Below are 21,342 nucleotides of genomic sequence, written 5' to 3'. Positions count from 1 at the left end.
AATTATGTTTAATCATGCAACATTTTTCAACAAGTTTGTAAAACATTTTCATGTAATAATTTATATGAACAGATACTATTATTATATTGGATATAATTATAGATTTGAAATAGAATTAAGACAGAGCAAAATATTGATAGAAATAAACAATAGGTGATTTTTTAATAAGGAACATTTAAGACATTTTGAATGTAGATTTATCTAAAATAATGATAAAAAAGGGAAATTCAAAGTGTTCCTATGGGCTCAAAGCCGATCCAACGGTAAAGGTACATAAGAGTCGGCCGACCGATGATATCTCTCAGGTCAATTAACCGATCGGTAAAATCAGCCGTTAAGGTAATCAATAGTAATAACTGTCGGGGAGTTAATGAAAATAATTTTCATTTATTGACAATTAATATTGTCATTCATTGGTGGTTAATGAGTCAGACTTAACGGTAAGCTCATTATAAGTTATAAATATTTGTCTCGCAAAAAGACAGTGAACTTTGAACTGAACTTAGAGCTCTGATAACTAATCTTGATTACAAGATTAGTACGCGAGGTCACTGACTTGAGCATAAGAGTGTCTTTTGCAGATACCCTCCCCCGCAACTTGGATAAGAAGAAGAGAAAAAACAGCACAACTAAACATCAGAACAGATAACTTTGAATGTTTTTTATTAGAATTCTAAATTCTGTCGAAACACAAAGGAATACCAATAAGAAGAAACAGTACTTGGTTGTTATAAAATTAAAGTGATGCGACATTGAAACACGAAAAGAGATTTCAGCATACGCGGAAGATAGCCTCAGAATCAGTTTTGTTGGCCATTAAACGGCAAAAACATTTTTAAGAAAATACACGATCGTATGGAAATTGCATTACCGTTCACGTTCTTTTCCATTCGTACATTGTTAACTTCAACGTAAAACATCTTCGTTTTCAATGGTTGCTTTGGTTGAAATGCATAACTCAATGTCAACGTGCCATCAATTGACACTGCCTAACTCTGTTAAGGTGCGAGTTTCACGTTACTAATTTATTCATATTATTTATCTTACTCCACACTATTCCTATTCAACCATTCTTCCTTCAAATTTAAAACTAACACAACAAAACATATTTTATTTTACAATCAATTTACAATAACCACACATCTCATATGTTTCTGAGTCAAAAATTAACTCTCCATTATACATACTACTGCAAACATATATATTGGGGTAATTTTAGGTTTAAGAATTTGATCTTATAAATACGGAATTATGTTGTATAGAAAAGCTTTTAAAATATACCATCAGTTTCCAAGATAAAAAACATATTTTTCAATTTAAATATAGTAAATAAATCGATTTTTAAAGTTAGAAATTGGTGCGCTAACACCAAGAAGAAGCAAATAAATGATGCTATATATAGTTGGAATAATCGATGCGTTAACACCAACAAGAAGAAAATAAATGATGCTATAGAATGAAGTCGACTTCCAATAATGTAGCCAATTAAGACTTGAATATGAGGAAGGAATGATATCCACGTATAATACTTAATGCTATCTTCATTAAAATTGTTTTCAACTTAAGATACGTGTTGGGGAAAAAGAAAAGAAGAAGGAGGTTAGAACGATACCATAAACAGCAAGTGAAAACCTTCAACTTGGGGGTGTTTCACATGGGCTTCTTCACATAACGTGGAAAATGTGCAGTCAGAACTAGATTCTAAGGTCACATTCTCACAAAAGAAGCATCAAAACTGTAACCACGTAAATAGGTAGATGAAATAATATAACGGGGTTAGATTATATTTTCTTTTTTTATTTCCTAAAATTAGATTGGGATACTTCTAAGATGGGATTATGTCAAGAATTATGGGTTTATTTAATCATATGATATTTTTATTATTTTGTATTTTATTTTCATAGATTAGTTTATTAATCAAGGGTCATTTGAATTTTCACATGATCGATTAGTTTTAGCTCTGTAACTTTCCCAGTTTGTTTTCATGAGCTATTTCGACCAAGCATGACATACCAACCAACTTTGGAAAGTAATTATGTTCAATCATTTTCCAATTCTTTTACTGCGCTTTTAAATGATACCTACTCAAATATGAATTTTGTTATTTCTTATCTTAGACAAACCAACTTTACCTTCCTGACTATGACCACAACCAAACCTTCGTTCAACAGGAATTCTTCTGTCCACCACCACTGTCTCGTAACTGATCTAAGTTAATTTCTACAGAATTGACTTATAAATAAAATTAATATTTATATATATATTTTTTAAATTAGTTTTATTTTTGGTAGATATAACAAATTTAATATTATATAACAAATAATTTTATTATATTTGAGAAATTGTAAATCCTATGCTACATTTTGTACATAAAAATTCTCAATTTTCTGGATGACAGAAGAAATGTATTTTCGCTCTGTCTCTGCACATATATCTTCTACTTTTTAAAAACAAATAAAGTAGCAATTTTCCAAACCATTCAGGTACGAACTAGCTAGCACAGCACATGGGACCAGGAGAAACGTGGTGCAGTACATGAAGAAGAAGACTACAGTTTTTTTTTCATTAAAATGGTTCACTCTAATCTCAATTTAGATATTCTGACAGGTTTTTAAATTAAAATTTGGACGTACAATTTTATCATCAACTTGGTCACCTAAATAAGGATTTTGATTTTTTTTTCTGGTTTATTTTATGAATAGTTAGATATTTAGAAATTAAGCCAATTTAGATGATAACTTTTGAATCCTTTTTTGTACTTAGACTTGCTCAATCGAGATTTCTTCATTAAAAGATGAAATAAACTATGGTATATAAAGATTTGGAGATCGGACATGATAGTATATTATTCAATAATGTGCCTCTGATATAATAGTTCAGCACATTCGTAATTTTTATATGATTCAAAGTTCATTGCGTTACTTCTTAAATCCTAGTTTTTGTTAAAGTTAAGCATCAAAGACTTCAAAATATTGCATGATGATTATTCAAGTACCCATACTTTTCAAATAAAAAATATCAAGTTATTTTGCTATTGCACAAAATAGAGATCACAGGATCTTTCCTCCAGTATTTATAATTGTTAAAAGGTAAAATAAACGAGACACTTTGTTGAACTTTTGGCAAGCGTACCAATAGTCAATTGTAGTATAATGATTTTTAAGTTAGAGTGTCGATCTCACGAGGAACAACTTCAATTAAATAGATAAATTTATCTCAAACAGCATATATACAAGGGTATTCAAATTGATTCATAATGGATTTTGATAATTTATACTACGTTGCGTAAAAGTAAAATATTAACAGCAGATAAGTTAAAGAAAGTTTAATACGAGAAGTTGGGATTGAATTCATCTATCTCACTCGTCTGCAATCTAAATGAATATAAACATATAACAACTGAAATTACCAATATTGATGCAACACACAAAAGTCATTTATACCGATTCCTCGGGTATAAAATTCATAAGATCAATTCCTTAAATATTGATTTCTCACATATTCAACAAACTGTCCAACATTATATTCAAGTGTAGCATCACAGGATATCAAGCATTCTTGTTCAGATCATATTTTAGAAATACTTTTCAGTCAAATCTAAAACCCATATTCATGAAATTATTGATTAGATAGAATCAAGCACTAAGAGCATAACAAAAATACCAATATTGAATAAAACAAAAATGCTATATATAAATATCACCAGATTACATCCGAGTTCGAATCAATAACATTCAATCCCAAGAGAGAAGATCACCCACTCATCGTAGCCATTAGCATTCTAAGCGATGAAGAAGAAGATCCTACAACTAAAGTGGAAGAAAAACTCTTTGGGTAACTTCTTTCTCCGCATCTCTCTGTCTCTTCCTATCTTTCTGACTCGTGAGTATATATATTGTCTGAATTCTCGCTTAAGCTAGATGATTATCGCTTAAGCGAGAAGAAACTTCTTGGAGAAGATAGTCATTTTCGCTTAAGCGAAAATGACTTTTAAATCAATGGCTTCCTGATGAATCTAGCTTAAGCGAGATCATTTTAGTTTGGGTGAATTGTTGCAGGATTTGCTCTTCTCTCTTTTCTCTTCTCTCTTAATTTACCTGGAACATATACAAAATAGGGATAAAATGATTTCCTTTTAATCAACAACTCGAAAACATATGATTACATTTCATCTTTTTTATATTGGGGCGAGTTGATACAAATGTACATAATTTAAAACATAAGTGCCAAAATTTCATATAAAAATTTACTATTTTTTTGGACTTATCACACTAGTGTGTTCTTTTAACTTGGACAATAATATGTAGCACATCGGTAAAACTTATGCACTATGGAAACAATTAAATATACAACTGAACTCATTCATTTAAACCCACACCCGCATAAATTTACATTAAAAAAATTCTTATTGTATAATCTGCATGAACTTCAATTTTATCACATACCTACTCTCACAAAAATTCTCATGTTATATAATATAATTGAAAATAGTATTAATACATTTCAAAAATACTTTAAGCTTTATTAAATTAAAATTAAATACGAAGTACACTGAAAATTATATGACACAATAACATATAAAAAAATCCAAAATTAAGACATAATAAAATAAATTTATATGCATCTATTATCTTTGATCTTATACATAAAAGAAATTGTGAAAAGACCTAGGTGCAACGTGGTTGTAAGTATTGTGGAAAGGAATCAAGTGTCTGATGTTGGAATTCAAATTGTGTAATACGTGTTGAAAAGTGAGTTAAAACACTAAACTAAGAGAGAAATCGGAAAATTTTTCTTTTAAGACATAAATGTGACAATGAAAATTGGACATAAACAAAATTAAATTAAAAAAAATCATTACAATTCGGAATTATATATTAGTCATTAAATTTTTATCAACTTACATAAAATAAAACTTTTCAAAAAATTTTGATTTAAAAAAAATTGAAATTAACCTCTTAATAAAATATAAATTATTATGTGAGCCACGATTTCTTCGTGAATATATTCTTCATGATGAAATTTCATACACACGTATAAAAAACAAGTCCAAATCTTATAATTTGATATCAAAATTGCACTGTCTTAGTGGAAAAAATGAATACAAGGATATTAAAAGTTTGAAAAGTATTTTTATAAATTTAAAAAATGGAAAATTTCAGTGCTTTAAATGGAGAAAGAAATAAAATTTATTAATAAATATATTTTTTAAATTTCTTGGTACGAAATTGAATCATAAAAAAGATATCATTAATCGCTGTCACTCTTGTGTTACTGGCCTACCCAAAAAAGTAGCCTACCCCAAAAGTTGGGAAGTGCTGGTCAATTTCCTATCAGCACGGGCTATTTTTATATATTCAAGACAGTATCAGTTTTTTTTTTTGGAATATTTTTATTTTATATTAATTTGATGTCATTAAATTTTCTCAATCAATCATGAAAAATATAACCTGTAATAAAAAACTTTAGAAGGAAAACACAATTATGAGTATTTTTCAAATTGACAAATATTGAAAGAAGAAATCCATTCAATTTAACATTATTTGAGATTTTGGAAACATTATTTACTTTTGAATGAACTTTAGATGATTATATAAATAAAGTGGAGTAAAAGCATTATTTGATAATTTTATGGCATATATTAAGTATTTTTTATAATTGGAGATTAAAAAGTAAAGAAGATAAGATATCTTAGTTTGGGTTTGTATTGGTGAGAGCTACAATGGTTGGGTCCACACAAGTTCGTAGCATTATCTCTTAATATCTATGGCGATCATTAGTCATCTTAAACAGCCAATCACAACCTTATCTTTCCCTTAATCAATTATTATAATCATAAATTTTCTAAATAATTTCATAATCCAAATTGAGATTTGTTTATTAAGTTAAGGGTTGAGCCAGTTAATAAGTAAGCACGTGCATAACGCATCAGCTGTGACTTATCGTGTTAATTAGTCACCGATCTTACCCGATTTTCTATAGCCGCCTCAACTTTCTACTGGAATCCATCTCACCAGTATTCATTTAAATAAACAATAAACTCAAAACTTCTTATAAATAATGTTACCAATTTTATATTTACTTTTCAACATAATTCATTTAAACTTTTATTTAAAACATAATTTAAGTAATATTTTATTATTATTTGTTTTCTTGTACCGAACCAATCAAATCATATTTGCTTTTATTTTGTCATATCTCTATGTTATTTTATTAGTATATCATGTTTTATTATATTTAATTATTAAACAATATTTTATATTATAAAATTTAATAAGTAGCTAAAATTATTATTCGTGATCCAACGATTATATTGTTTATATTATTATCATAATTTTCATTTTATCTAACTTTTAATTAGTTTTTATATATAAAAAGTAAAAAAAAAAATTATGAACATGTTATTAAAATTATGAAAAAATATTACTATTTTTAATTTTGAAAATATATAAGTAAAACTTAAAACGAAATAGGAAAATTGAAACACTTGAAAGTCAATCAGAGTTTTCAGGACCCTGCAGAAATATCACTGTGGCTTTTTTTTTTGTCTTTTCTAAAGTGTATTGGTTCTATAAATTCTTAATCCGCTATAATAATCTGCATTAAGTTGTAGAAATTGAAATTTTTTGTCAAAGCATTTAGAAATGAAATTGTTATAACACGTAGTATCAAATTTGAAGGTGAAACTATATTATAATAATAATTTTATTGAGTTTTTTAATTCTGTTATCTTACCTTTTGATTAATATTAGTTAAAATGTATGGAAAAATAAACTTAATAATGATTCAGGTCACACTTCCCGGTGAACCAACGGGATTCCAGATTCCCTCGTTTAAATAAAATTATCGGTACTGCAAGATTCTTCTGAAAAAATACTGTATACGTGCAGTGACGATAAAAAACAAAATAAAGAAGTTCAAATTGGACATTTTGCACCCGAGTTTTACTGTAAAATGATTAATTAAACCGAGATATTATAAATCAATGTCCTATAATAATTCTTAGAATAAAAAAATGAAAATTAAATAAAAACATGGTATGTTTTACGTAAAAAGTGGTTATGGTATTTTCATTTCAATTTTTTTAAGGAGGAAAACCGTGTTTAAAACATGGTCAAACATAGATGTTGTAATAATATCCTTGCCAAAAGTCTTGGGGATCATACTATCTGTTTTGGCATTTTAATTTTTTTAAAATAATCAAAAGTACTCCGTTTGTTGTTAAGAACAGTCCATGACGACGGGAGACAATTTGCTGCGAACAGACATGTCTGCTTCAACTAACCATTTTTTAACATTTTTCGAGGACTCAATTTTCTCAAATAGACATTTTAAAGCAATAATTATTACCATAAAAAGATTTGTTTAATTTTACTGACCATTATACTTAAGTCATCAATGTATTTCTCAAATTATTCATTGTCCAAACGAATATACATTTATTACAAGAGAAAATCATTTAGTAGTTTCTAAAGTAATTAATTTTTTAATAATTATGTTTAATGTCTTAATTACTATATCTTGATAAATTTTGATAAAACATATTTATCTCTATTACAGATAACTGTCACAATAATATATTTGTTATTATAAAAAAAATAACAATATTATTATCTGATTATCATAATTTGTTTTCTTTCATTTAATGTTTTATTCTTCTATTATTTACATAGTTTTGAGAAGTTATTTTTTGTTTTTTTATTAGATTACACTTATGATAATGTCTAAGTGAAAATCAAGTGTAACAGATAAAATTTCTTTTAGTATAGGTTTCTTTTTTATTTCATAGATTTTTCTCATTTGTATTTTTTAAAACTTTTACAGTAAAGGTTTATAATTTTACATAATTAGTAAGATGAGAAATGGGCATCTCAATTAGTTTAATGTGTTATTTGTATTTTGGTGGTTTGAAGGTTATCTAGATTACAAAAGTCTCAAAATATATAGTTTTAACTTCCTTCATATTCTAACATTTTTTGTTCTTGGTTGAAGAACAATCACATTTTAGATAAGAAAAATTAAATTTATTTGTCGGATTAATTGATTTTGCTAGTATAGGTAATCATAAGTTATTGAGGATTGGTTTTGATGCTGGACTTGTAAATTTTCTTAGAATGTGCTTGTATGAGAAGATTTTGTATCTCAAATATATAGTTGGGTTTTGAATAATAAAATTGAGAATGCATGACTGTATGAAAATTTTATGGGAACAAATTAGCATAAAAATATTTGAATATTGATAAAAGTGAACTTAGATAACTTAAGGTTTGTCGGAAAATATTGACTTTTAAACTGGATTAATATAAACCATTTTAGAGTCTTTTCGTATAGATGTTGAATTTTAAATTGTCATAAATTGTTTGAGTTGAATATAAAATAAATTTAAAATTGTTGTTTAAAACTTGATATATAAGTTACAATGGGTTGTTTGGGGATGATATGTCTTTTAGACATATCTTACTTATCACATGATATTTTCACCAAATGAATTATGTAAATTTATCAAACAAATGAGATTTTTGTGTAGTGAATTTCAATTCTAGAACAATTATTAATTTTGATTAATTGCATCTACTCAGTGAAATGAAATTTGCTTGCAAAAAATGGGTTATAATATAAGTTGAATAAAATGAAATATATATACATTTTTATGTCTTCAAAGTTTAACTTTCTTAACATTCATTATTTGAATTTGAGTTAAGTGATATTACATGAATATTGATTATGTAATTACATGTATATTATGGAGATACTGCTGAGCTAATAATAATTTTGTGTGGATATTATGTTACGGGCTAGATGAGATTTGAGGTTTAAATAAAACACTGAAACAAATGAAAAAAAATATCATGTAGAGAAATATAAGGAAGACTTGAAGACTTGGCATCAGATTAATAGTGAAAAGTCATTGATATTTAACTATACGTGTAAAAGTCACGATAAGATAATTACACAAGATTTACATCATAATACTCTCAAGTAAGTCAGATGTTATGATAGGTCATAATTTATAAATTCAAACTTAAAAATATTTTTATTTTAAAAAATAATTATTATTATATCTCTTTGCGGATGTGATGGATAGCCTTTGACAAGCTTTTTTTTATTCAATAACATTATAAAAATCTTTACATAGATGAATAAGTTTTTTTCACACCAGATATTTAAAACATATTAAAAAATATATATTTTTTAAAATTATATATTAATTTTTTATAATATATAAAAATTTAGAGCGACAAAGATCTGTCTTAGCTTCCACAATGAGGTTTTATATAAAAAAGAACATCGAAGTATACATATTTGACATAAATTATATATGTTATATATTTAATTAATACGTATTTATAATATTATTTTTTATATGTATGCATATATTTATTTAGTTAAGATAACCATATACTCTAATTTGGCAATATACAACAACAATATGTAATGTAATGTGCATATTATTTATTAAACTGAATAATCTTTACATTTTTGCATTATATGTATGTTATCTACTAAAAGGGGGTAAAATTAAATATGTACTTTTAACCAATGCAAACATAGGTTTAACCAATTTGTGTTTATATGTTTTTTATGATAATAAAAATTGAAAAGTAATGTTAGTCATTAATAATCATTATCAAAGTAAACTAAAAAAAATAGAAACCGTCATTACAAAATATTTCTTACATATCATAACAAATTATGTTGACTTTGAAAACTATTTATAGTTTGGAGCATGATTTATTAAAAAAATTTCAAAAACTTTAGTTGAAGAATGATTTTTTTTAGTTTCTCATAATTTTTTGGATTAATGAATAGTTTTAAGAGATTTAGAGAAAAATAATGTTAGTGTTTGTATTTTTGTAAGTAAGTGTAATTCAAAAAATTTCTTTTTTTCTTTAGGAAAATCATTATCATGATAAATTAGTTAATTTAGTTTTGATTAATAGAGAATAATATTAATGATTTAGCGTTTTATCTTTATGTATTTATTTTAATTTTTTTATAGATATAATTTTCATATCTTTTATGAATATTTTGTTATAATAGATATATTTTTTTGTGTGTTTTAATTTGGTGTGATCTTTTAATGTTTTGTATTTTTTTTATCTTATTTTTTATTAAATTTTCGTATAATGGCAAATTGTTATTATGAGTGAGATGTTGAATGTTTGTTTGATACATATGAATAGTATTAAATATATTAAATTACATAATTTCATAAAAAATTACTTCATTGAGTTTCGAATACAAGAAAAAATAAGTTTAGTGTTATTCTCAAAATATAAATAATTATGAATTAGTTTGATTGATGAAATATATCTAAAATGTGATTTAGTTAATATAATAAAGGTAAATGTGTTAATTGAAGGGATTGTATTTAATGAATAATAATGATTAATTTAAAGCATGAAAAGAATAAGTTGAATCTTGGCCCCTCCCATATCCAATAGTGAGAGGAAAACAGGGACAGAAGAGAGCAGCGTTGGACACCGAAGTCTGACTAATTCTGCACAAACTGGGGAAAGGGCAAGTTCGGAATACGCACCCTTCCTTCGTAGTTGATAAGGAATCCGAGTTGTCCAAGTCAGGGACAACAACTCTCATGCATCCGAAACGACCGCGTACCACTTTCCCTCCCTCAACCCTAACCCAGATTTAACTACACCAGATAATCACTTTCAAGTCCGAATTTCCCTATAAAACCACCAACCAACTTCTACCCCAAACACAACACAAAACGATAAACAACTGCATACATAGAATAAAGAGAAATAATATCATGGGGGGCTGGGCAATAGCGGTGCATGGTGGCGCAGGCGTGGATCCTAATCTCCCACCGCACCGTCAGGAGCAAGCCAAACAACTCCTTACTCGCTGTCTTAATCTTGGCATCTCTGCCCTTCGTTCCAATGCTTCCGCCGTCGACGTTGTCGAACTTGTCGTACGTAATTCTTTCCTCTCTCTCTCTCTCTCTCTCTCTCTCCCTCTTGCATGTCCTTTCTTTGCCCTTACCATTTTCCAAACGAATCTATACCCATTCGTGCCATGGCGTTCTCTCGCGATTCTCGGACCAATTTTGCATTTAAATCTGTGGAAAACGCTGAAAGATTTTAATTTAACAGAAAATGTTTTCCGGCGGCTTCCTGCATGCCTAGTTCTCCATGCATGCATTCTTTAACCGAGTACAAGAAATACAGAACCCGTGGAATGAATAACAGTATAATAATCAAACTCAAGAAATGTCGTAGCGGTCGCGGTCGCGGTTGCTGTCATAGTTGTGCAGTGTCCAAAATGTTAACGCTTCAATCAAAGTTGCTCTCCGGACCCTTTTATATCAAAACCTTGATGATGATAAATATATCTATTGCCTAAAATGTGATCGAGATTATTTATTTATTCTATGAATTGGTGTTTATTTAGTGGCGTCGGAGTGATTTGGTATTGTGGATGCAGGTACGGGAACTGGAAACGGATCCCCTGTTTAACTCGGGTCGAGGATCCGCCCTGACAGAAAAGGGAACAGTGGAAATGGAGGCAAGTATCATGGACGGTTCCAAGAGACGATGCGGCGCCGTTTCGGGCCTCACCACCGTCAAAAACCCCGTCTCACTCGCTCGCCTTGTCATGGACAAGTCTCCACATTCCTACCTCGCCTTTAACGGCGCTGAAGAATTCGCCAGACAACAGGTTCTTTCTTCTATTAACGGTTCCTTTTCTTCTGCATACAAGATAAGAAACTGTCACAGCCTCACTGGTGCGACATCATCATCACACCACAGTTTATCACACATGTTCACTTTATTTCAGAGCAAATTTATATATTGTAATATAATAACACAAACAATGTTGGCCGGTTAACAGGGTGTGGAGGTAGTGGAGAACGAATACTTCATTACTCCTGAAAATGTCGGAATGCTGAAACTGGCAAAGGAGGCAAACACAATCCTGGTACGAACACATTTTTTTTTATTGAATAAAATAGAAAATAAATTAAGGAATGTTTTGTTTGGTTTACGATGCAGTTTGATTATCGGATTCCAACGGCTGGATACGATAGTTGCGGTGTGGGGGCCGAGAGTCCGTTGCAGATGAATGGACTGCCAATAAGCGTGTACGCGCCGGAGACGGTGGGGTGTGTGGTGGTGGACAAGGAGGGGAGGTGTGCGGCTGCGACGTCGACAGGAGGTTTGATGAACAAGAAGAGTGGAAGAATCGGTGACTCGCCTCTGATAGGTGCAGGGACTTACGCTTGTGGAGTGTGTGGGGTTTCGTGCACTGGGGAAGGTGAAGCTATCATACGAGGCACGCTGGCGCGTGAGGTGGCTGCAGTGATGGAATACAAAGGACTGCCACTGCAGCAGGCTGTGGACTTTGTGATCAAGCACCGCCTGGACGAAGGGAAAGCAGGGCTGATCGCCGTCTCAAATACCGGTGACGTCGCTTATGGCTTCAACTGTAACGCCATGTTCAGGGGCTGCGCCACCGAGGACGGATTCATGGAGGTCGGAATCTGGGACTAGAAAATACTAAGAAAATAAAACGTTTTTTTTTTCTTCATTTTGGTTTGGTTCTGCACTTTTTATTTATTTTTTATTTTTAAATCAATGTTGGGGTTCTATTACCGGTAGAAATTAGCATTAGCTCTTTTGAATTTCGTTTGGGTGTGACAGAGATGCCATGTTTCCATAAGTACGTCATTCATGTTTTGTTCACATATCCAACAACCGCTAATTTGCTGCAGTTCGTGTCAGCCAGTACAAACCAAGCAAACAAAATTTAATCTGACAACACGAGAAAGAAAAATGTTTTTTAACTTTTGATAATTTATTTTACTGATTGCTCTATTTTAAACTAATAAAATAATGATTCATAAAAAAATTATTAAAAAGATGGTTAAGGTTTTTAAAAAAAATTATTGAGTCATTGAAAATTAAGAATATTTATCATAAATGAAACCTCTAATCAACATTAATTTTTGGTTTAATCATTCACTAAGTCCCTTTTTCTCGTGTGGAATTTCAATTTAGTTCCTTTGTTTTTGAAAATCTCAATTAGATCCCAAATTTATGAAAATTGTAACAATTAGATCATTTCCGTTAAATTGTCTCCAACGGCGTTAGTGTGTGTTTGACGTGGCACGCTGTAGTCAGTTTCTTAACTGACGTGACTGACTGAAGTAGGGCAGCTGAAGCACGTGGATAATTCAATTTTTTAAGTAAAAAAAATGAAAGTTTTAAAGCCAAATTGGGATTGAGAATGTTATTTTATCAAATGAAAGAATAATACTACATTATATTTAGGATTCGTCCCTAAATCCCCAAAATTATACCCCAATTTTTGAACTGGATTGAACTTTGGACGAACCCTAAAAAAAAACTCAGAAGAATCCCAATTCCTAATTTCATTTGTAGAGAGAGAACAGTTGAAAGAATTTGATTTTTGAATAGTGGGTGTGAACATTGAAGTGAAGTGAATACTTCTATACTGCACTTGGTTGGTAGTTAACTTGATTTCTTTCTCAGTCTTAGCTGGTAATTTTTTTTCTCTTAATTTTTATTTGAAATTTTCAGACTTTATTGTAACCTTTGACTCTGGGGAAAGATTCTTCTGATTTCTTCACTTATTTTTATAGTATTATTAAATGAGATTTTGAGCGTTTTGTGTCCGTTTCTCAATTATGAAGCAGAAATCGTTTCTGCATGTTTCTGAGTCTGAGGAAACTGCTTCTGGTTTCTAGTGTTTTGTGATTTGAGCATGAATACACGTTTTTTAAGAATACGAAGGTTTTGCTCTAAGAATATGAACGTTGTCGAGAGTTGTCAAAGCAAAGGTTTGAGTTTGGTTTGTGATCCTTTCTGCCATTTCTGTGCCACTGCTTCAGTGCATGTCTTTGTCAGAGATATACCGATTGAACCCTAAATCCCCAAAATGATACCCCAATTTCTGAACTGGATTGAACTTTGGACGAATCCTAGAAAAACTCAGAAGAATCCTAATCCCTAATTCGATAAAATAATATTTTCAATCCCAATTTTGCTTTAAAACTTTCATTTTTTTTACTTAAAAAATTGAATTATCCATGTGCTTCAGCTGCCCTACTTCAATCAGCCACGTCAGTTAAGAAACTGATTACAACGTGTCACGTCAAACACACATATTAACACCGTTGGAGACAATTTAACGAAAAGGATCCAATTGTTGCAATTTTCATAAATTTAGGACCCAATTGAGATTTCCAAAAATAAAAGGATTAAATTGAGATTTTACGAAAAAAAAAGGGACTTCGTGAATGATTAAACCTTAATTTTTTTATATGTATTTTGTTTGAAGGTTTAAATTGTGATAATTATGCATTAAATTATATGTTTATCTTAACGTAGTAGTAATATTTAAAAGAACAGATCAGTTTTTTTAGTAAATAGTCTATCTAACAGTTTAATTCATTCTTTAAAACATATTTTCAATTTGTTCACAGCATTGCTGCAAACATTCAAACTATATGGTGAATAAGTTTTTGTAGTTGTTTCCAAAGTTATCGGATATATATGAGAAATATTACAATCTAATTAAATTATCGAAATTAAATCATTAATGTAATTAGATTATCAAAATTTGGTCATACATTATTATTATATAAATATTTACATTAACAAATATATCTCAAAATATTTCTTTAATATTTTAGATTAACAAATTAAATAAGTCTTGTTAAATTATGTGACTTAATATACTTGTTAAACTGAATATATACAATAATACTTCAGTAAAAGTATATATATACATCTAAATCGACATAAAATATATATAAAGGAATATAATTTTCAAAAACACGCAATAAGTTAAATGACCATAATTTCTATAACAATATTTAAATCAAGACCAAATGCATAAAGAAATAAACATTCCAATGAAAAGATAATTATGAAAACATATTGAGGTCATAATAGTTTTTTCTTTACTATAAATATTTTTCAAGTAATTTGTGAAATACAACAACAAAAGAAAGTATATTATTGCAGTGGTCTCATTTTGTTAAGTAATACATTTTCTATAATACTATTGTACAGTAAAAAATAAGGTATATGAAGGAAAGAAAACCAATTATATTTAAAGTTTAAATATATGTGTTATCGTATGACCGGACGATCTTGCTCACGACAAGACCGTCTATTCATAGAAGATATATGATCGGTATGAACGGCCGGTCTCATAAGCGCACACAAATGATGATTAAGGAAATTAAAGCAAATCACGAATTAAGCCTACCAGATCAGAATTGGGCCGAGATTAAAACATTCTAATCCTAGGCCCACGCTAGAAAACTATAAAGGTAAGTCAAAGGTAACAGGTAGATGGACACATTTACTTTAATTATTGACTTTGACATCGAAATATCTTTAATAGGTACACACCGACTGAATTAACGAACCATGAACGTGAGGAGAAGGATCGTGAAAGTGTTTAGTGACTCAATCTTATAACTGAAAGATATGTTAAAAAAATTGGTGAACACTACAATGCTTTTTTTGAATAAAAAATAAATGAGTCATTTTGTTTATTCACAACTTAAAGGAACACGAAATAAATTTCGGATGCAATTATTATAAATTATCTTTTATATTCTCAATTGTATATTCCCACTCATCATGTGCAAGTGAATAGTTCTTGAAAAAAAATGCTTATATTGTTATTACTTAAATCATTTAATTTTATGTATACTTTTAAATTAATTGTAAATTTTTGAAGGAATTAACTAGGTAAATACAAACCAACTCTCAGTACTAATTCAAAATTAAAAAATATTATTGATACATAATAATGCATTCTCCATAGTATCCGTGCCGTCCCCTAAATTTCTATAAACAAATATTATTAATTATTTGACCAGTACTTTTATCAGAAGACTCTCTTGATACAACTTACTGCATTAACTATTTCTTTTATATGGGTACAAGAATACTTCTTTGCTTGTAAACAAAATTACTCTTATCATTAATGTGTCTTTAATGCAGAATGCTAACAACAATTTTAAAAGCAATATTACTTCTTTCTATTAATTTTTTTTCATCATAGTTTAAAATCATTAATGTTATGTTAATCTGTAAATTAACATTTACTTTAATCTAATGTTATGATAAATCATTAATGCTAACAACATCATAGTACGAATAATATTTTCAGGAGAAAACTGTGTTTTGTTAATTATGAGATTATGCGAGTATTTCCTTTAAAAAAAGGCTAAATTATGAATTTTAATAATATATTTTTTATCTAAAATGAAGTTATATTGTTTATATACGCACACGCCATTCTATTGTGGACTCGACCGAGTAATAAATTATCAAGTTTTGAAAACCACATTATTGAATTTCGTAGGTCTAATATTATGTTCTCTTAAAGATAATGTTTGAAACGTAGTTTTTACTAAAGAAAATTAATAAAATAAAATAAAGATAAGAAAAGATGGTGTTTATGATGATTTCATAAGGTCCAAAGCCAAACTTGGGTACTCCTCACAAATTACTTGTTTTTGTTAATAATGATTCGTGACATGCATTGTGTCCAGCTGTCTATATTTTATTTCACATAATTCCTAAAATTCAATTTCAAATTCAAAATGTATGAATATAGAATATCTCGGACCGTTGATGCCGTGTTGCTGTTTGCCCACTTTTTCCCTTTTATAGTTATCGCTTCAAAGCCAGTGGAGATTTCTTCTTCTTTCATCAACACCCAAATGCCACATATACTACCATTTTTTTTTATATAAACTAATTCGCTTAATTTAAATAAGTCTTCTTTATTCGTTTTCTAAATATGAATATAGGATAAATTATCATATTTTATTTTATCTTTAAATATTTTAATTCGTATTAACACCTTTCTACGTGACATTGTTTTGGTAATTGCTTTAAGGAGCAAAGAGTTGCTATGTGATTTATTGCTTTTGCTATGTGATTTATTGCTTTTGTAACTTATATTGTAACTTTAACTTATCATCTAATATATAATATACGAGTTTAAAAATAGGAGTAAATAGACTCAATATAAACCCTTAAGATTGAGTTTTGCGTTGGGATTATTGATATTAGATTAAGCTCGAATGAATTATATTAGATTTAAAACAAAAGCATAATGAAGGGTGTGGTCTACTTAAACAAAATATCAATGGATAAGAAGGAAAAATGTCTCCTCCTTCGTTAGTTAAAGACAAAAACATATTTTTTTACAGACCAATTATATGGTATTTGTATAAGATAATCTTAAGTCAAAGTCATTTCAATTTTTAACTTTAACATATAGCAATTAATGCTATAATTAATGAATATAATATATCATCATATCTAAAATTTTTATTTATAGGTTTTATTGTCAACTTTAAAGTTGAACTAATTATAATCCAAAGGTGAATAATACTTTAACCTTCAGTTAATTAATTTTATGGTTAATTTGCATTGGTATTGTTTAGTCTAATTGGTTTAATTTAAGACTAGATAATCTATTAGGTGACTATCCTGGTCCAATGGCTTGTTTGCTAACTTGGTGGTTGACCATCCAAACTAATACACAATTGATCAACCTATTTGATAACCATCCAAGCTCAATGACCAGTTTTTCGAGCTAATGCTTAACTATCAAATGTAATGCATGGTCGACCTGTTTAATAACTTGTCAGGCTTCTTGCCTTGCAATTCTAGTTGAGGGTTCACGATCGATCTAATGCATGGTTGACTAGTCTATTTGGTGACCTGTTAGGCTTGTTGGCTCACTCTCTGGACTTGAGGTTGACTATCTAGTCTGATTCATGGCTGACTGATTTGTTTGGTGACTTGTCGGGCTCACCCGCTTGCTCTTCGCGTAAGGGGTTGACCATCTGGTCTAATGCATGGTCGGTCAATCTCTTTAGTGACCTACTGAGATTGTTGGCTTGCTCTTTGAACTAGTAATTGATCATCTGATTTCTCTAGTAACCGTCTAGGTTCAATCTCACATCACGTGTGCAGTTTGATTATTTATCTGAACTCGTGATTCGTAATCGGTTTTATGATTGGCTATCTGAGTTATTATTGACAACTCTGATTATGATTGATTGAATCATCATACAATAGAAGTGGTATCTTAGTTCAGTAATTGTTAGCTTCTTTTTTGTAAAATTGGTATTGTTCGAGTATACTTTGAATTGAGATTTTAGTAATTAATTGCGTTATATGATAGATGATTTATCATAATGGTAACGGCGAGTAAACTAAGAACTCATACTTTAATTTGAATTTAAATGATTCGTACACTGCTCCAATTTTCTTGCGGAGTTGATGTCTAATTACATGATTGTGTTATAACTATTATGGGTGAAAATGGTAATCGCAAAAGAATGCTGCTATAGGACAGATTTGTGCAAAATTGAGAGAAGTGTCATGAACAAGGGAAGCTTGTAAACACAAAAGGTACAGTTGTAAAGCCTTATGGCCTCGTTACGAATTGGGCTGAGATTGTAATTTAAGTTTGAAGAGGGTACGAACTGAAGGAACGCATCAGCCATCATTTGTCCAAGATGAGCCTGGGCCGGAGTGGAGAGGTGTAGCCCATCGGGCTGAAGAGGCAAACCATGTGCGTCCACAGTCCTCAGGTTGAGGAGGTCAGTGCCCAGTTGGGCTTGTCTCACTATCTCTATGTAAGGGCCTGATCCAGATGCCAATGCTACCTACAAAATCACACAAAATTTGGACCAATCACATTCACGTCTCTTGAATTTGGACACAATATTATAAATAGAGACTGATACCTGTTTTGATAGAGCAGTAATTACATTTTGAATTGACAGGAATCTTCCTATACGAAACCATTTATTATATTGTAAACTCAACCTTACTCTGCTTCAACAGGATAATGGAATTTTAAATCTAGAAAAGCCATATATATATATATATATATATATATATATATATATATATATATATATATATATATATATATATATATATATATATATTGAATCAAATCGGATTTTAATTTTAATGATGTATTGGCACAAAATTATTGAAACAATTTATAAGGTACATAAAATTTGTATATATGATAAAAATTATATATGAAATTAATTTCTTTTTGTTAAACATATATATATAATATTTTATTTATATTAAATAATTTATAAACTAAAACCAAAATGTAAATAGAGAATAATAACAAATAAATTAAAAATAAAAAAATAAAATAATATATTTAACAAAATCAAAATTATGAAATTGTACGAAAATTGAGGATATTTTACTATTGTTCTTGAAAAGTGAAACATATCTCTCCCTCAAAGTCCAAGTAACGTGTTTACATGATTTTATTTTTCGAAGTAAAGTTCTTACTTTAAAAGAGGTCAAGAATTAAATTTATGACTGTATATATTAATTATTTCTTGAAATTTAAATTTTTAATTTCTCAATCAAGGGTTATTATTCATTTTCCAATTTTCTAAAGTGTAACCTGTATATATTAGCAAAATCAAGTGTGATTATTTTAAAAACGGGAAGAATTAATTTCTATAAGATTAACTTTAACTGTTAAACGTAATTAAAGCATATTTTAAATTAATTTTAGTTATATGTTTCACATTAAAAAATTATTCTAAAGATTAGAAAAAAGAGACCTAAATTTTGGTTGGTGAATGGGTTAGTTGACTGGTCATCATGGTTGGAGTAAGTCCACATCATTGATACTGAATGCCTATATTTTACCGTTACAATGACCACCAAGTCTACATTTTAAGTATACTTGCTTCACCAATGACCATAGGTTGCTACACCCAAAAATCATATTATTGATTCTTATTTGCTATGAAGCAGGTATTATAATGAAAATATATAATTAAAGAAAGTAATATGCTTAACAAATTATGATCCAAATTATTTGAGCTATTAAAGTATATGAAAAGGTTGGATTTCTAAATTTATATATTGCCAAAATATATGTTCAGCATAGATTACAAAGAGTGGTTAAACCGTTTATAATGATAACATTAGATAAAAAAAAAACATGAATATTTACAAAATATTTTAAAAAGAAGGAAGATAAAAATAAAAATCGGTGATATAATAAAAAATATATTAAAAAGATTTTATTATATATGGGATTTTCGAGATTTGAAATCTAACAGGGCATATAGTTGGTATCCGAAGTTACCTAGAAAAGGGAGATTCCTCTGTCCCAATCACTAACGAAAAATATAATATTATCTAAGGCCGGCTCAGTCTTTTGTATTTGACCCGACATACGTAAATGGTGGCGGATATTACTTCACTCCGAATTAAAAGAGTTGAAGAAAAAGTTTATATGAGCAGCAACTACTTTGTCTTGAAAGCATGTATTCAACTAACAGAAGGCGAAACCAAACCAAATCTACCAAAATTTAATGAATAATGTAATGTAATGCTTTGAAGAAATAATCGAAAAAGAAAAAAACCTGGATAATAGGAAGCAATGGAGACTGCAGATCATCACGAACATCCAAGAAGAACTTGTGGAGTCGTCGTTGGTACAACTGTGCATCGTGTAGGTTCACCGTATCGGTTTCCCCTTGGTACCAAAGCAAGCCACGAATGGTGCCACCGTCACGCATCGATGCCTTCGAACGCTTTATCGTCTCACTGTAAAGCTCTTTTCCACGTTCCCACTCGCTTATGGTGGTGCCTCCGATCGCGCAAGGGACCAAACCGATTACACCAAATTCTGGGTGTTTTCCCAACACCGAGTTTGCGAATGCCATTCCTGGACCCACTCCGTTGGTCTTCTTATAATCGATGTCCGCGTGGAGCGGCTCACGCGCTTCCACCCACACCAGGTGCGCGTCGAGCTTCAAAATGGAGGGGTTGGAACGGCACTGGGGTGGAACGACGCCGTCCCATGTTGTCACCCCGGTGGCCGTGTCGTTGATTACGCCGCCCCGACCCGCCATGTTGCTTTGACCCGCTAATATGAATATGTTCCTACCGTAGCCCTGTGGCTTCACTGGGCGGGGTTGAATCAGGAATAGCAACAGTAGCAACATTGGCAAGGAAGGCATGTTGTCTGATGGAGGACCTCTTTCTCCACCTGTAGAATAGTATATTTATAATGTTTCTCACTTGCTTTTCGCACTTCATTTGTCAATGCTTATTCTTTAATAGTTTAAATTATTTCACTATTTAATTATACAGATAATTTCATTAGCGCATGAAACGCACCCCTTAAACATGGATTATGGGTTGGCGGACACAATAATGTAATCATCACTGTACGAGGTTAGCAAAATTATTTTTTCAGGACCAAGGGATCAAGGATCTGGTTGCGTTACCAAGTAGAAACATTAGACAAAAG

The 21,342-nt window shown here is 29.9% G+C and overlaps 2 protein-coding genes across 2 annotated transcripts; one reads left to right on the top strand and one right to left on the bottom strand.

Annotated features, from left to right (window-relative positions):
• The first annotated feature begins 10,589 nt into the window (after positions 1–10,589).
• Positions 10,590–12,735, top strand: LOC108342393 (probable isoaspartyl peptidase/L-asparaginase 2). Its single transcript, XM_017580166.2, has 4 exons — positions 10,590–10,936; positions 11,449–11,682; positions 11,857–11,943; positions 12,018–12,735. The coding sequence occupies exons 1-4, from the start codon at positions 10,775–10,777 to the stop codon at positions 12,513–12,515; spliced, it is 981 nt and encodes a 326-aa protein (XP_017435655.1). The 5' UTR covers positions 10,590–10,774; the 3' UTR covers positions 12,516–12,735.
• Positions 12,736–18,230: 5,495 nt separating this feature from the next.
• LOC108342479 (probable carbohydrate esterase At4g34215) lies at positions 18,231–21,108 on the bottom strand. Its single transcript, XM_017580263.2, has 2 exons — positions 20,450–21,108; positions 18,231–18,697 (listed from the first exon to the last, which is right to left on the bottom strand). The coding sequence occupies exons 1-2, from the start codon at positions 21,047–21,049 to the stop codon at positions 18,374–18,376; spliced, it is 924 nt and encodes a 307-aa protein (XP_017435752.1). The 5' UTR covers positions 21,050–21,108; the 3' UTR covers positions 18,231–18,373.
• Positions 21,109–21,342: the final 234 nt, after the last annotated feature.

Source organism: Vigna angularis, chromosome 4, assembly GCF_016808095.1.
Source record: "Vigna angularis cultivar LongXiaoDou No.4 chromosome 4, ASM1680809v1, whole genome shotgun sequence".
In the NCBI taxonomy this organism is placed as follows: Eukaryota; Viridiplantae; Streptophyta; class Magnoliopsida; order Fabales; family Fabaceae; genus Vigna; species Vigna angularis.
The sequence above is the reverse complement of the archived record's forward strand: the minus strand, read 5'-3'. Positions and strand labels throughout refer to the sequence as shown.